Source organism: Hyla sarda, chromosome 13 (genome assembly GCF_029499605.1).
Source record: "Hyla sarda isolate aHylSar1 chromosome 13, aHylSar1.hap1, whole genome shotgun sequence".
Taxonomy (NCBI): Eukaryota; Metazoa; Chordata; class Amphibia; order Anura; family Hylidae; genus Hyla; species Hyla sarda.
In genome coordinates, this window is record NC_079201.1 from 20,145,538 (window position 1) to 20,160,376 (window position 14,839).

The 14,839-nt window shown below is 44.0% G+C and overlaps 2 protein-coding genes across 5 annotated transcripts in view; one reads left to right on the forward strand and one right to left on the reverse strand.

The window, feature by feature from the left end:
* The window catches only part of FSCN2 (fascin actin-bundling protein 2, retinal), a 48,287-nt gene extending 36,805 nt beyond the window's left edge, over positions 1-11,482 (reverse strand). The window contains exon 1 of the mRNA XM_056549730.1: positions 10,068-11,482. Within this exon, the coding sequence (XP_056405705.1) occupies positions 10,068-10,893 (826 nt within the window). The 5' untranslated portion in view covers positions 10,894-11,482. The remainder of the gene's footprint in view (positions 1-10,067) is intronic.
* The window catches only part of FAAP100 (FA core complex associated protein 100), a 230,956-nt gene that overhangs the window by 189,085 nt on the left and 27,032 nt on the right, over positions 1-14,839 (forward strand). The gene's annotated exons all lie outside the window — the stretch shown is intronic.

A 14,839-nucleotide genomic window follows, 5' to 3' on the forward strand; every position in this document is an offset into this window, starting at 1 on the left:
CGCTTAAGCTGACATGGTTTATTCTGCACAGGACATTACTGGGGTTGAAGTTGACCCGTTGACTTGGTTACTGCAGGTTCCTTTTGACAGAGTATCAGATGTGACCAAACAAGAGTTGTGTTACCTGTGGCCATGAGCATCATCTTACACATCAGGCAGCAGCTGAAAACATTGCTGTCCGCAGGGCTAATCCATTGCCTGCACATGTACAAGCAGCCCTGAACCCCTAGGGAAGCTCCAAGTGGTCGTCCACTATATGTAAAGCCTTATCATTCCAATATACTAGAGTTTCAGATCTTTACTGTTTTCAGCAAAGAACCATGACCCAGCACTTAGAATCGATAGCTTTACTGAAGATCACTGGACACTGTAAAACTGACCATATCATCAGACACGTTTCGAGCGCATGCGCTCGAAACGTGTCTAATGATATGGTCGGTTTTACAGTGTCCGGAGATCTTCAGTAAAGCTATCGATTCTAAGTGCTGGATCATCGTTCTTTGCTGTACATGGTGTGCCTTGCCGGGCACAGATCCGTGCACTACATTAAGAGTGTTGACAGGGGTGTACCTAGAGCATTTGGCACCCGGGGCGGACCCTTTGTTTAACGCCCCCCTCTAATAACACCTCCTACCACCCCCTAAATTACGCCCCCCCGCCTGCACCCCCCCCCTTAATTACACCCCCTCCCTCCCCCCCTCTAATTACACCCCCTCCCTCCCCCCAATTACACCCCTCCCTCCTCTTAATTACACCCACTCCCTGCCCCCCACCTTAAAGGGGTACTCCGCTGCCCTGCTTCCGGAAGTTTATTGTTCCGAACGCTGTGCGCGGGCTTCCGTGTTCTGGGCTGCCCCTCGTGACGTCACGCCGGCCCCCTCGTTGCATTGCAGTCACGGTCCAGCAGTGGATGGGGGGGGGGTTACTCCGTGAGCTGGATTTCTTCTTTGCACTTTACTGTTTTCAGTATCGCTGCTTGCTGTCAATGAAAGCATTTAGTGTAAACCTAAATTTTTTTCCAAATAGAAGTGACCTGTTGATGACTTTTTCCATTTAGTCATCTTGGTCGATCTTGAAGGACAATACATAGATGCCATATAGTGGGTTCCTCCACTTAGGACCTCCCTATAAACCAGGACAGATGGCTGTTTTGCAGGGACATGCCTGGCTGGCTGTTGCTTCTTTTGGCTCCAATCTTAAAGGGCCCAAAGAGGTTGTGTTAGTCCTTGATATAGTTTTACCACAGGAACCAGGGGGATCAGGATGAACAACATTCAACACTACCAATCACTACCAAGAATCATTTAGATGCATAGGTTGGTTATGATTACATCTATGGCCAACTCATCCAATGCGGCTTCAGTAGCTGCAAACTATGGGAACCTCCTGATATAACTCTTTACAATGGGCACTTCTTTAGTGGGCGAGCTTTGTGTCCGCTTCTTAAAGGGGTCCTCCGGTGGAAAAAATTTTTTTTTAATGAACTGGTGCCAGAAAGATAAACAGATTTGTAAATGACTTCTATTAAAACATCTTAATCCTTCCAGTACTTATAAGCTGCTGAATACTACAGAAGAAATTATTTTCTTTTTGGAACACAGAGCTCTCTGCTGACATCATGAGCACAGTGCTCTCTGCTGACATCTCTGTCCATTTTAAGAACTGTCCAGAGTAGGAGAAAATCCCCATAGCAAACATATGCTGCTCTCGACAGTTCCTAAAATGGACAGAGATGTCAGCAGAGAGCACTGTGCTTGTGATGTCAGCAGAGAGCTCTGTGTTCCAAAAAGAAAATAATTTCCTCTGTAGTATTCAGCAACTAATAAGTTCTGGAAGGATTAAGATTTTTTTATAGAGGTAATTTACAAATCTTTTAAAGTTTCTGGCACCAGCTGATTTAAAAAAAAAAGTTTTCCACCGGAGTACCCCTTTAAGTTTCTTTAGCCATAATACAGCCTTATAGACTTTGCATGATGAAGTCATGAAGCCCATGAATGAAATTCATATATCCATCCTTAGACCTTCATGAGTAACATAACCAGGTAATATACATATGTGTCCTGTAATAAGTACCTCACACGATGAAAGAGTCCCTGCCAAAAAGCTACACAGTCATGGTTATCACAGCCTTAGTAAGAGACATTCATTCATATGATCCTCTAATTACATCATTACCACAGAATAAATTATTGTAACAATGTCATAACAGGTAGAGCTCTATAGAGAGGGCAGACATGGTCATATCCTGGACACTGACCCCTCCCGTGTGTCCTTCTTCTGGACAACATCATCAATAGAGTTATGTTCATAGTTTGACTATATAGTTTGAGATGGAAAAAAAGTCCATAGGAAGATCACAATGGTACCCCCTTCTGGTTAATGTCCGAAATCCATCCTGATCATTGTGGGGCCTAACTCTTAATCACTTTCCTTAGAATTTATATTCTATTTATATGTGGTCAATGTGGGGTTCTTCTGGAGAACGATTGCCTTCTACAGGAATTTACCAATGTTGTTGGTTCATGCCACCATGCCATGCCTGTAACATGAAGGCCAGGCACATTCCGTGTGACTCTTTCTTAAATTGTGGACAGAGGACACCTTGCAGTTGATCACACTGCCCAAGAAGGGGTTAGGATTGGGTCAGACCAAAGTGGATCTTTCCGTTACAAGCTCCATACCAAATTGATGGGCTGCCTATATGGTATTTATGCCCTTGGATTGGTTCTTATAGGGTTTTTGTAGGAGTCTTGGCAGTGGCATAACATTCATGGAGCCCCTCCAAAAAATAAAGTTTCTGCACTGTGCCAGCCAACGTATGTCCTAAGTGCCAGTCAGATCCCCTTTAAGTCAGCCACTTGCCCTTATAGTTGCCATCTATAATGTCCTAATGAGAACTACAGTCATTGAATGGGTCCAACCACAGTGGCCCTGAAATCTATAGCGCCAATGTTTCCATAAGAGTTGGTCACACCACTCTTTAAGAAGTGTCAGCCACCCTACCCCCGTAAGACACAACCAGAGTGCCATCATGAGTCAACAAGAGTATCATGTTAAAGGGGTTATCCAGGAAAAAACTTATTTTTTTTTTTTTATATATATATCAACTGGCTCCAGAAAGTTAAACAGATTTGTAAATTAGGTGCAATATAAGGAAGCAAGAAGAGAGAGGGCATACTAAGGTGTTACTGCACCTGTCTCGAGGGTACTGCAAGGTCTCAGTGGGCCTCAGTAGGTCTCCTGCGGGGTGCACATACGAAGGGTATGAAGTATCAATAGGTACAATGACAAAGGCACGTGTGTGCACTCACCGCTCAGCGGAGACAGCTCAGCATGGAAGTCCGGATCGGGGAAGGCTGGATCACAGCATCGGTGCAGGTGGAAGGGCCTCCGAGCACCCTTCCACCTGCACCGATGCTGTGATCCAGCCTTCCCCGAACCGGACTTCCATGCGGAGCTGTCTGCGCTGAGCGGTGAGTGCACACACGTGCCTTTGTTATTGTACCTAAGATTTGTAAATTACTTCTATTAAAAAATCTTAATACTTTTAGTACTTATGATCTGCTGAAGTTGAGTTGTTCTTTTCTGTCTAAGTGCTCTCTGATGACACCTGTCTCGGGAACTGTCCAGAGTAGAAACAAATCCCCATAGCAAACCTCTCCTACTCTGTGCAGTTCCCGAGACAAGCAGAGATGTCAGCAGAGAGCACTGTTGTCAGACAAAAAACAACAACTCAACTTCAGCAGCTGATAATTATTGGAAGGATTAAGATTTTTTTAATAGAAGTAATTTACAAATCTGTTTAACTTTCTGGAGCCAGTTCATATAAAAAATGTTTAAAAAAAATCCTGGGATACCCCTTTAATTATTGGCTAAATTGAAGAAAGTGAGATGAGTTGTTACTAACCAGTTGAAAACTGGTAAAATACCCCCCCCCCCCCCTCCAATATGTGCACTGAGAGGATTGTCTCATGTACAGTAAGCCCCATTAGTTTCGATATAAGACAACCTTGTATGTCACCGTCTTTGCACTGAAAACGCAGAATGGGACCCTCCTGTTTACTAAACAAATCGGAATTAAAATTGCTGGATCACCAGTGATCACAGGACCAACGATAGATAGATCTGTGCCATGTCAATGACAGCCACCCCTGAGCCATGTAAATCATGGCAGCCTGTGTGGGCAGCAGGGGCAGAGCATCACATCATTGGTTTCCTATAGACCAGTGGTCTTCAACCTGAGGACCTCCAGATGTTGCAAAACTACAACTCCCAGCATGCCCGGACAGCCATCGGCTGTCCGGGCATGCTGGGAGTTGTAGTTTTGCAACATCTGGAGGTCCGCAGGTTGAAGACCACTGCTATAGACAATACAGTCCATCTGTCATTCTCATACATATAAAAAATATAAGCTGAACACCAGCCTAGCAATGGCTAACGAGACATGAGAAAGTCTTATTAAAATATTATTTGATCACAATTGGTTTCCTAGCTTAAAAGAGGTAAAACATATGTATATCCTTCCAGGATATACAGCCCCCCACAAGTGCATTATACATGGCCCTCCTGTTTAGTCAGAAGCTATGAGAGGTTCACATGACCACCTGAGGTTTGTTTAATGGATCTGGAGGCTGTGGATGTGGAGGTAAAATCAACTTTGCATTGGGCCTCTTGCATCATTTTGATATGGACGTTGGCACCCAAGCATTGCACCTATAAGCTTAAAGGGGTCCTCCAGTGGAAAACATTTTTTTTTAAATCCACTGGTTCCAGAAAGTTGAACAGATTTTTTAATTACGTCTATTAAAGCTTAATCCTTCCAGTACTTAACAGCTGCTGTATACTACAGAGGAAGTAGAGTTGTTCTTTTCAGCCTGACCACAGTGCTCTCTGCTGACATTTCTGTCCATGTCAGGAACTGTCCAGAGTAGTAGCAAATCCCCATAGCAAACCTCTCCTGCTCTGGACAGTTCCTGACATGGACAGAGGTGTCAGCAGAGAGCACCGTGGTCAGACTGAAAAAAAACATAGCATCTGATAAGTACTGGAAGGATTAAGATTTTTTTTATAGAAGTTATTTACAAATCCGTTTAACTTTCTGGCACCAGTTGATTTGAAAACAATAGTTTTCCATTGGAGTACCACTTTAAGGCTACATACTGTAAGGGTATGTATGTTCACACTACGGAATTCCCCGCGGAATTCCGCAGTGTGAACTTAATATTAGTGTGAATAGGTCTCCGCGAGACCCATTCACGCTGCGGAATTTCAGCAGTGGACAATTCCGCCGCTGACATTGTTCCGCACAAAGAAAGAACATGTTCATTCTTTGCGCTACAAAGGAAATTCTTTTCTTTTTGAATTTCTTTTTTCTCTTGTCCACAGTACTCTCTGCTGACACCTCTGTCCGTGACAGGAACTGTCCAGAACAGGAGAGGTTTGCTATGAGGATTTTCTCCTGCTCTGGACAGTTCCTGATACGGGCATCAGGTGTCAGCAGAGAGCACTGTGGACAAGACAAAAAAAAATTCAAAAAGAAAAGAATTTCCTCTGTAGCATACAGCTTCTAAACATTACTGGAAGGATAAAGATTTTTTTATAGAAGTAATTTACAAATCTGTTTAAGGCCCCTTTCACACTACATAATTACTCAGTTTTCGAAGTTCCGTCAGAAAATCGGCAGTAAAACGGCAGTTACAAAATCCCATTAGAGTCTATGGGATTTTTCGAATAGCCGTTTTAACCCGTTATAGCCCGTTATTAATAACGGCCGTTATTTTGTGATGGAAGATAGTAACGGGAGAAATAGTTGATGAATTATTTCTCCCGTTACTATCTTCTGTCACAAAATAACGGCCGTTATTAATAACCCGCTATAACGGTTAAAATGGCTATTAGAAAACTCCCATAGACTATAATGGGATTTTGTAACTGCCGTTTTACTGCCGATTTTCTGACGGAACTTCGAAAAGGGAGTAATTATGTAGTGTGAAAGGGGCCTAACTTTCTGGCACCGGTTGATTTAAAAAAAGAAGGTTTTCCACCAGAGTACCCCTTTAAAGGGGTTCTCTGGCGCTAAGACATCTTATCCCCTATCCAAAGGATAGGGGATAAGACGCCTGATCGCAGGGGTCCCGCCGCTGGGGACCCCTGTGATCTTGCACGCAGCACCCTGTTACAATCAGTCCCCAGAGCACGTTCGCTCCTGGTCTGATTACTGGCGATCACGGGGGCCGGGGCATTGTGAATTCACGGCTCCGCCCCGGTGTGGCGACATGCTCCGCCCCCTCAATGCAAGCCTATGTGAGGGGGCGTGACAGCTGTCACGCCCCCTCACATAGGCTTGCATTGAGGGGGGGCGGAGCGTGATGTCACAATGCTATCCTTTGGATAGTGGATAAGATGTCTTAGCGCCGGACTACCCCTTTAAGGTCCTCCAAGGAGAGACATTCCTTGTCACTGTTCCCAAAATGGAAACCCCTCTCTTTATCAAAAGTTGTTCCCAACTTGTTGAAAGAATTGCCAGTGCTCAGAATTGGGGTAAAAAAAAAACAGCAAAAAACCTATAAATCATTACTCTTTAGGAGGTGGGAAGTGACACCCGTCATGGCCATAAACATTTCTCATTATCCCATACAACAATATATAGCAATAAGGCTGGGTTCACACCACGTTTTGTTAAATACGGTTCCCGTATACGGCTGGGAGGAGGGGGGGGGGCTTAATCGCGGCGCCCGCACTCAGCCGTATAGGGGAACCGTATTTAATGTATGTCTATAAGCCGACCGGAGTGAACCGCAGCCTCCGGTCGGCTTCGTTTTCGGCCGTATGCGGTTTCCCGACCGTAGGCAAAAATGCGGTCGACCACGTTTTTGCCTGTGGTCGGGAAACCGCATACGGCCGAAAACGAAGCCGACCGGAGGCTGAGGTTCACTCCGGTCGGCTCATAGACATACATTAAATACGGTTCCTGAATACGGCTGAGTGCGGGCGCCACGATTAAGCCCCGCCCCCCTCCTCCCAGCCGTATACGGGAACCGTATTTAACAAAACATGGTGTGAACCCAGCCTAACAGATTCCCCAGATCGTGCAGTGGGATTGTTTTATCAGGTCAACTTGCTTTTCAGCAGATGTCAGACACAAATGGCGCTTATATATTTACTTAGGAGAATAATAGGAGGACAACAGTTCCAATAGCTTTAAAAGGATCCGGATGTTTTCACCTATGAGTCACTTGATCTATGTTTTTGTATAGAAAACCATTATAGTTTCCAAAATCACCAGTCCTTGGGGCTGCCCTCTCGTTCTTTGGCACAATATGACCAACGCTACCACTTCCATTTGTCACCCAGCTCCTTGTCGCCTAGCTTTCCATAACCTTTGTTATATAGTGTTACGTTCCTTACTCCTATATCTGAAAGGCCCCTTTCACACTACAGGTGTCATTCTGCTTTTTTACTGCCGTTATTTTACAATAACGGATGAAAAAAAACTGATGCAATAACTGGTAATAACGGATGATAACTGATGACCATCATCCGTCATTTTTTATGTTTTTTTTTCTTAAAAAACCTGACGTTGTTCATCCGTTATCATCCGTTATTACCAGTTACATCCGTTTTTTTAAATCAGGTTTTTAACCCTTCTTTGTAAAGCTGTACTGAGCATGCTCAGTGCAAAAAAACGGATGTTAAAAAACCGGACAATAACTGATGATAACGGATGTTTTTTTTTTGAACACCCAGTTCCCATAGACTTCAATATAAAATTTTAACGTCCGATTTTTCACCATTTTTTTTTGCCGGACAAAAAATTAGTGCACGCACCGTCTCTTGTGCCAGCAAAAATAACTGATATTAGTAAAAACGGACACGCCTGATGCAAAAGGATGGTCAAAAAATCCCATTGACATGAATGGGATTTTTTGACGGCCGTTTTCAGGAGGTTTTTTAAAGGATGATGCCTGTAGTGTGAAAGGGGCCTAAATGGGACATCCACTTCCCCGAAAAGTAGCCCTTTCATGTTATAAGATAAGCCTGTCAATTCGACTTTGTTGGATCCATGCGGACAGGTGCATAGACAACCACGCTGAGCTCTCTATCATTTCAATTAGTGACTAATCATACAAACTAATCATCTCTGACACCGTATTGCTGCCATGACGCTTATAATGGTGGGATTATCATTATCCCCAACATGGAATGAATCTTTCTCTCTTTCTTAGATCTTTAATCCTCATTTCTCGTATTCATATATTATTAAGAGGAACATCAGGAATAATCATAAATGGTAAGAGGGTAAAATAAGCCCACACAGTCTTGAGTCTCAGTTGTCAGACCCCTATTGCTTTTATTAATATATCATAAAAGGTCATTTTGGAACCTCCCATTTTTACAGCATTTTCCAGTTTAAGAACCTTCTGATTTAAAGGGGTACTCCCGTGGCAAACGTTTTTTTTTTTAAATCAACTGGTGCCAGAAAGTTAAACAGATTTGTAAATTTCTTCTATTAAAAAATCTTAATCCTTCCAGTTTTAGGGTCTGTATTCTACAGAGGGAATGGTTTTCCTTTTGGAACACAGTGCTCTCTGCTGACATCATGAACACAGAGCTCTCTGCTGACATCTCTGTCCATTTTAGGAACTGTCCAGAGCAGCATATGTTTGCTATGGATATTTTCTCCTGCTCTGCACAGTTCCTAAAATGGACAGAGATGTCAGCAGAGAGCACTGTGGTCATGATGTCAGCAGAGAGCTCTGTGTTCCAAAAAGAAAACCGTTTCCTCTGTAGTATACAGACCCTAAAAAGTACTGGAAGGATTAAGATGTTTTAATAGAAGTAATTTACAAATCTGTTTAACTTTCTTGCACCAGTTGATTTAAAAAAAAAAGTTTTCCACGGGAGTACCCCTTTAAAGGAAAACTGTCATCTGTTCACCCACACAATACACTGGGTTATAGTGTGGGTGAACAGGAGTCCAACGAGGGGTCACTTACTTAAAGGGGATACTCTGCTGCTCAGCATCTGGAACAAACTTCCGAACCCTGGAGCTTGTGACATCATAGCCCCGCCCCCTCATTACATCATAGCCCCGCCCCTCAATGCAAGTCTATGGGAGGGGGCATGATAACCCTTCCATAGACTTGCATTTAGGGGGCGGGGCTATGACATCACGCACTCCTAGCGTTCGGAACAGTATGTTCCAAATGCTGAGCAGAGGAGTATCCCTTTAAATATGTCCAGTAGGTCCTGAAATATGTCCCCCAGAAGATCCTTTGCTGAATTCAGAATGTGGAGTCACAGAAAATGAATATGTAAATTGAGGCGGCGAAGCCCCGCCCCCCTGTGAACGATTCACTGAATTCAGGATCTTTTGGTTGACATATTTCCGGGCCTACATATTTAAATAAAGTGACCCCTCGTTGGACTCCTGTTCACCCACACTATAACCCAGCGTATTGGGCTTAGTGTGGGTGAACAGGCTGACAGATTTCCTTTAAACATTTACATTTGGAATCTTTGCCAAAGCTCAAAAAGAGGTCTTCATGCTAAGCTTGGGTTCACACCTGGTATTTGGGTCAGTATCTTCAGACAAAGCCAGGAGTGGAACTGACACAGAGAAAACTATAATGGAAATATTTGAACATTTTTCTGTCTCTTGGACCCATTCTTGGGTTTGACTGAAAAATACTAACCAAAATAATCAGTGTAAACCCAGTCTTAGTGAACAACCAAAACTCTTTAGCATCACAACATGACTGATTCCAATGGAGATATAAAAAATAACAGAAGGCTGGGGGAAGGGGGTCAAGTATCAATGCTTTTACATTTTTCGAATGTTTTGTGGCATTTTATAAACACCATTGGACTCAAGGAGACTTGTCAACCATGTTCAGTCTATATGCACCGAACCAGTTGTTTAATCCACTTAAGATTCTATTCAATAAATTTGGAAAGTTCTAGATGGCTACTAAACAATCTAAAAAATGAAGCAAACATTTCAGCATGGGAGGGTAGAACAGGTGAAATCACCACAAGTGGCAGCTGCCATTAAGGTGTTAGTTTACCTTGTCTGATAGAGATGTATCTTCTATTGGATGCCATGAACACAACCTGTGGGTGACTTTCCTCAAGATCAAAGAGTTCATCTTTGCCAGGTTTGGAGCTCCGCCCAGATTTCAGTGTTCCTGTAGGCCCCATGGGTGTCAAATACTTCCCAATACAATCTTTGAAGGCCAACTTCCCTGCCTTGAATTCCAAAGTGTAGCCTGTGCCGTTATCAGGATCCTTAACCAACTTCCCATCATTTCGTAGGTACCTATTGTCACAAGTTTTCAAGCAGTACTTTTTATCCTGATACACCAGGGTGATGAGGGAGTCTACACCCCATGGTATATTACTGTCTGTGGAGATTTCATCTTCCTGAGGGCTCAAGTGTGCGTACCTTCTTCTGCTGACGCTAAGTAGGTTAGCTTGTGGGTGGATGGCCAAATGCACAGCCCAGAGCTCTGTCTCCGTAATGGTTTGTGCAAAACATGACAGCTTGTCTTCAGAACCTCCAAAGAATCTCTTGTGTACATCGGACTGGAGGGCCCACCTGCCATCAGACTGTGCAGTTATAGTAAAACGGCAATCACCTTCTGGTTTTTCAGCCTCACACGACACATTCCCATCTTTGTCGGCAGACAGGTATCTGGCTAAGTGGTGACTTTTGAGGTAGACCACCGAGCTGTCCGTCTCATCCTGCTCTAAAGTCCATATCTGCTTTTTCTTCAGGCTCGGAGCTGAGGCATAAACTTTGAAGCCAAAAGCTTCTGCCGTCAGATACTTGTTATCAGAATTGATCAAGCCGAACTGGATCTTGAGAATTTGGTGTATCCCATTGGTTGGCATTTTTTTTATTTATTTCCTCTGTCTTCGAAATATCTTTCGTAGATTCTCAAGCGAAAGTGTCTCGTGTTACCAGCGGTCTGAACGCAAAGGGTAGGCACTTGGTAAGCAGCCCTGGGAGATCTGGATTAAAATGAATGAACTTAAAAGCACCTCAACTTAACACCCAATGACGCGGTTTTGATCCTGCTCCACTTGCCTCTACTTTGGGCTGTGTCGGCTGCCCTCCTATAATCTGCACATCACCATCTCCCTCCCTGACTGGATGCAGAGAAGCTGGACTTTCCTCTTCACATATTAGGACGCAGACTGCTCAGCCAAGTGGTTGCTGCAGCCGGTTTAATTGGCTACATCTAGGATTACAAAAGCTCTGTCCCTGGTTTTCAATGAACCGCGAGCCGCCAGTAACCAATAGTGGGGCTATTGCATAAACTACAATGAGCCTGTATACCGGCAAACAATGCTTCTTTTGTTGAGTTGCTTCTCAAATATTCAACTCAACTGAGTGAACACTTTCTCTCCGATTAGGCAGAAGCTCTTTCATTTCTTAAAGCTCCATCGCAAGCTTCCTTCTCTTCGGGGAGATGTCTTCCATTGTCAACCATAATAATAATAATAATAATAAATAATAATTCCTTCCGACTCCCTGTGTCCTTCCTCTGACTAAAATGGTACAGGTGGAAAGAAAAAAGAGTCAGGTAACCTAATCCCCTCCCTCCTCCCCATCAGCTGAATTCTGTCTGTATCTTTTCCTTTTTACACCTGTCTAATGTTTCCTGCGTCTCTGATTCCTGCGGTACTCGTGTAGGTCACCTCCTGGGTCCCCATTCGTGAGCCCACAGTATAATCTTCTTAACAATTATCCTGATATTTTTTTTTCCAAGTTTAATCCGTTTAGGCTTCCTATGGCTCCCCACTGTGTTTGTCTCCATCTGTCTAGAGTCACTTCTAAATACTCGTACCTGCGCTAAGGCAAATGTGCTCGTCCCAATGAGAACGCTGCATGCTGGCCTAATTTTTAAATGGTAAGCAAAATAAAACAAATATGCAAAACAAAAATATGTGTCACGATGCCGGCTGGCAGGAGGTGGATCCTCTGTGCCAGAGAGGGATTGGCGTGGACCGTGCTAGTGGACCGGTTCTAAGTCACTACTGGTTTTCACCAGAGCCCGCCGCAAAGCGGGATGGTCTTGCTGCGGCGGTAGTGACCAGGTCGTATCCACTAGCAACGGCTCAACCTCTCTGACTGCTGAAGATAGGCGCGGTACAAGGGAGTAGACAGAAGCAAGGTCGGACGTAGCAGAAGGTCGGGGCAGGCAGCAAGGATCGTAGTCAGGGGCAACGGCAGGAGGTCTGGAACACAGGCTAGGAACACACAAGGAAACGCTTTCACTGGCACAATGGCAACAAGATCCGGCGAGGGAGTGCAGGGGAAGTGAGGTATACATAGGGAGTGCACAGGTGAACACACTAATTAGAACCACTTGCGCCAATCAGCGGCGCAGTGGCCCTTTAAATCGCAGAGACCCGGCGCGCGCGCGCCCTAGGGAGCGGGGCCGCGCGCGCCGGGACAGGACCGACGGAGAGCGAGTCAGGTACGGGAGCCGGGGTGCGCATCGCGAGCGGGCGCCACCCGCATCGCGAATCGCATCCCGGCTGGAGGCGGTATCGCAGCGCACCGGGTCAGTGGATCTGACCGGAGCGCTGCAGTAGCGAGAGTGTAGCGAGCGCTCCGGGGAGGAGCGGGGGCCCGGAGCGCTCGGCGTAACAATATGTCTACTACAACCTTAGAAACTGAAGAGACTCAATCCTGCATTGCATTTACATTAGAGGTCTAAGAGTTCATGGCCTTGTTAAGTAGGGATATGGGGTGCTTAGAGTCTGCAACCGCTTGGGCTGGTGATTGCAATGGGCACAGTTGGCACTGGATTGGTCAACTATAAAAATAAGAGTAGGGTATGGATAATGCAAATAATATTAGAGTGCAAAGTTTGTAATTCTGTGCTCTAAAGGGGGGGGGGTATTTATCATTTTCTGCATCTGCACAAAAATTGCACAGTTTTGCCACTCTGCGCTGGTGCAGAAAATGGTAAACAACCCCCTGTATGTTCACACTAAGCGAATGGCGCAGAGAATTTGGAGCAACAATCCTCTTTCTGTTCCATGATAAAATATAGGAGAATTTTAAGCAGAGTTCGTCATGGAAAAAACAAAGTGACTTCTTGGGATGGTACTCGCGAATTCTGTCGAAAAAATGGACATGCCAATTCTTCCAGCGGAATTAGGGCAGGTTCACACTACTGAATTTTCTGATGGAATGAAGTGTCCAAGGTCCTCTTGAATAATTATGTGGGAACTTTTACATTAAATATTTAACAAAGACAGCTTTCATCAATTCTCCATTAATGTTGCTTAGAAACCATAAACAAGTAGGTTTACTGACGGATCTATTTATTGTTAATGTACATCTATGCTTGGTGCACTAATATAAGCACAAGGTGCCGCGCTCTTGTGAATGAGCGGTGGTTCTAATAACACCTTAATCTGAGCCTATTAACTCATGAATGCTGAATGCAAGTATTAAGGATAATGTTATGCCTTAGTCATCATCATCATCATTATTTTTATTATTATTATTATTATTATTATTATTAAAAACCTATCCTCCTTGTCTAGTCGTGTCACAAGCCATTTTTAGGATAAAAAATTGCTAAAACCTCTAAACGAAGCAGCTCCAACTTGTTGACTATTTCCAGGTAGCACGAAAGTTTCTACACTAAATAAGAGAAAACAGAAAATACAATGAACAAAATGAGGCTTTAGTATGTTTTGAAATATAAGCAATATAGCCAAATTTACCTACACGAATGGGCTGATTTGGTAAATGTTTCTCTATTACTTCAGATAGGAAATGTTCTCAGTGTAGTTGCACAGCATGTACAGGTAGATGGAACAGTTATAGATATGGTATAGCACTGTACTACATTATTATTTAAAGTGGATCTGTCAGCAGAAAACAGGGGTGTAAATAAGGACATCAGCTATGAGGATTCCAGACATACCTTTTTTTTTTAATCTCTATAGTCCTTTTTAGCACCGAGATATAAGCCTTTTTGTTATTATGTGAATGAAGTGCCCAGGGGGCGTTTCCTAGCTCACCAAGTGCCCAGGTAAGTCCAGTCTGCATCCTCTTTATCTAATAGCTGTCAGTCAAAACAGGTAGGTCGACGCAAGCAGGCCAGGGAGTAGTGATAAAGATGTGATAGGCTGGACTTACTTGGGCACATGCCGTGCTCAGGAACGCCTTGTGGGCACTTGAACTTAATTTGCATAGGAACAGAAAGGCTTATATCTCAGTGCTGGAAAGGACTGTAGAGTGTAAAAAAGTTATGCGTGGAATTTTGATGACTTGGCCTATCTAGCCATGTATGGTACTATTATTTTATATACTAACACTATGTTTGGCCTGCAATACCGCACTCCACCAATGGCCAGGTGTGCCTCCATTTTTGGAAGAAGCAGACAATTTTTTTTTAAACTTAAACAATACGTTAAAAGGATTTATGGGATTGGGAAAACATGGCTGCATTTTTTTTTTAGGAACGGTGCTCCTCTTATTCATAGACTATATTGGGTGTTGCATTTCAGGCTCATTCACTTGACTACCTCCACTCTTTAAGGGGTTATGCTAAGTTTAAGTAATTTCCTATCCACAGGAAAGGTGATAATTATCTGATCATTGGGGGTCCGACTGCTGGGACTCCCACGATCACGACATTGCTGCTCCATTCACTTGCTATGGGTCTTCTAAAGATAGATGAGCACTGTCCTCCCCTATGTTCGGAAGTCCCCTAGTGAGTTAGTGGTCGAGAACTCACCGGACTCTGCTGCACTAGGGGGACAAGATATCTCCTTTCTCGGGATCAGTGGGGGTCCCAGCAGTTGTATC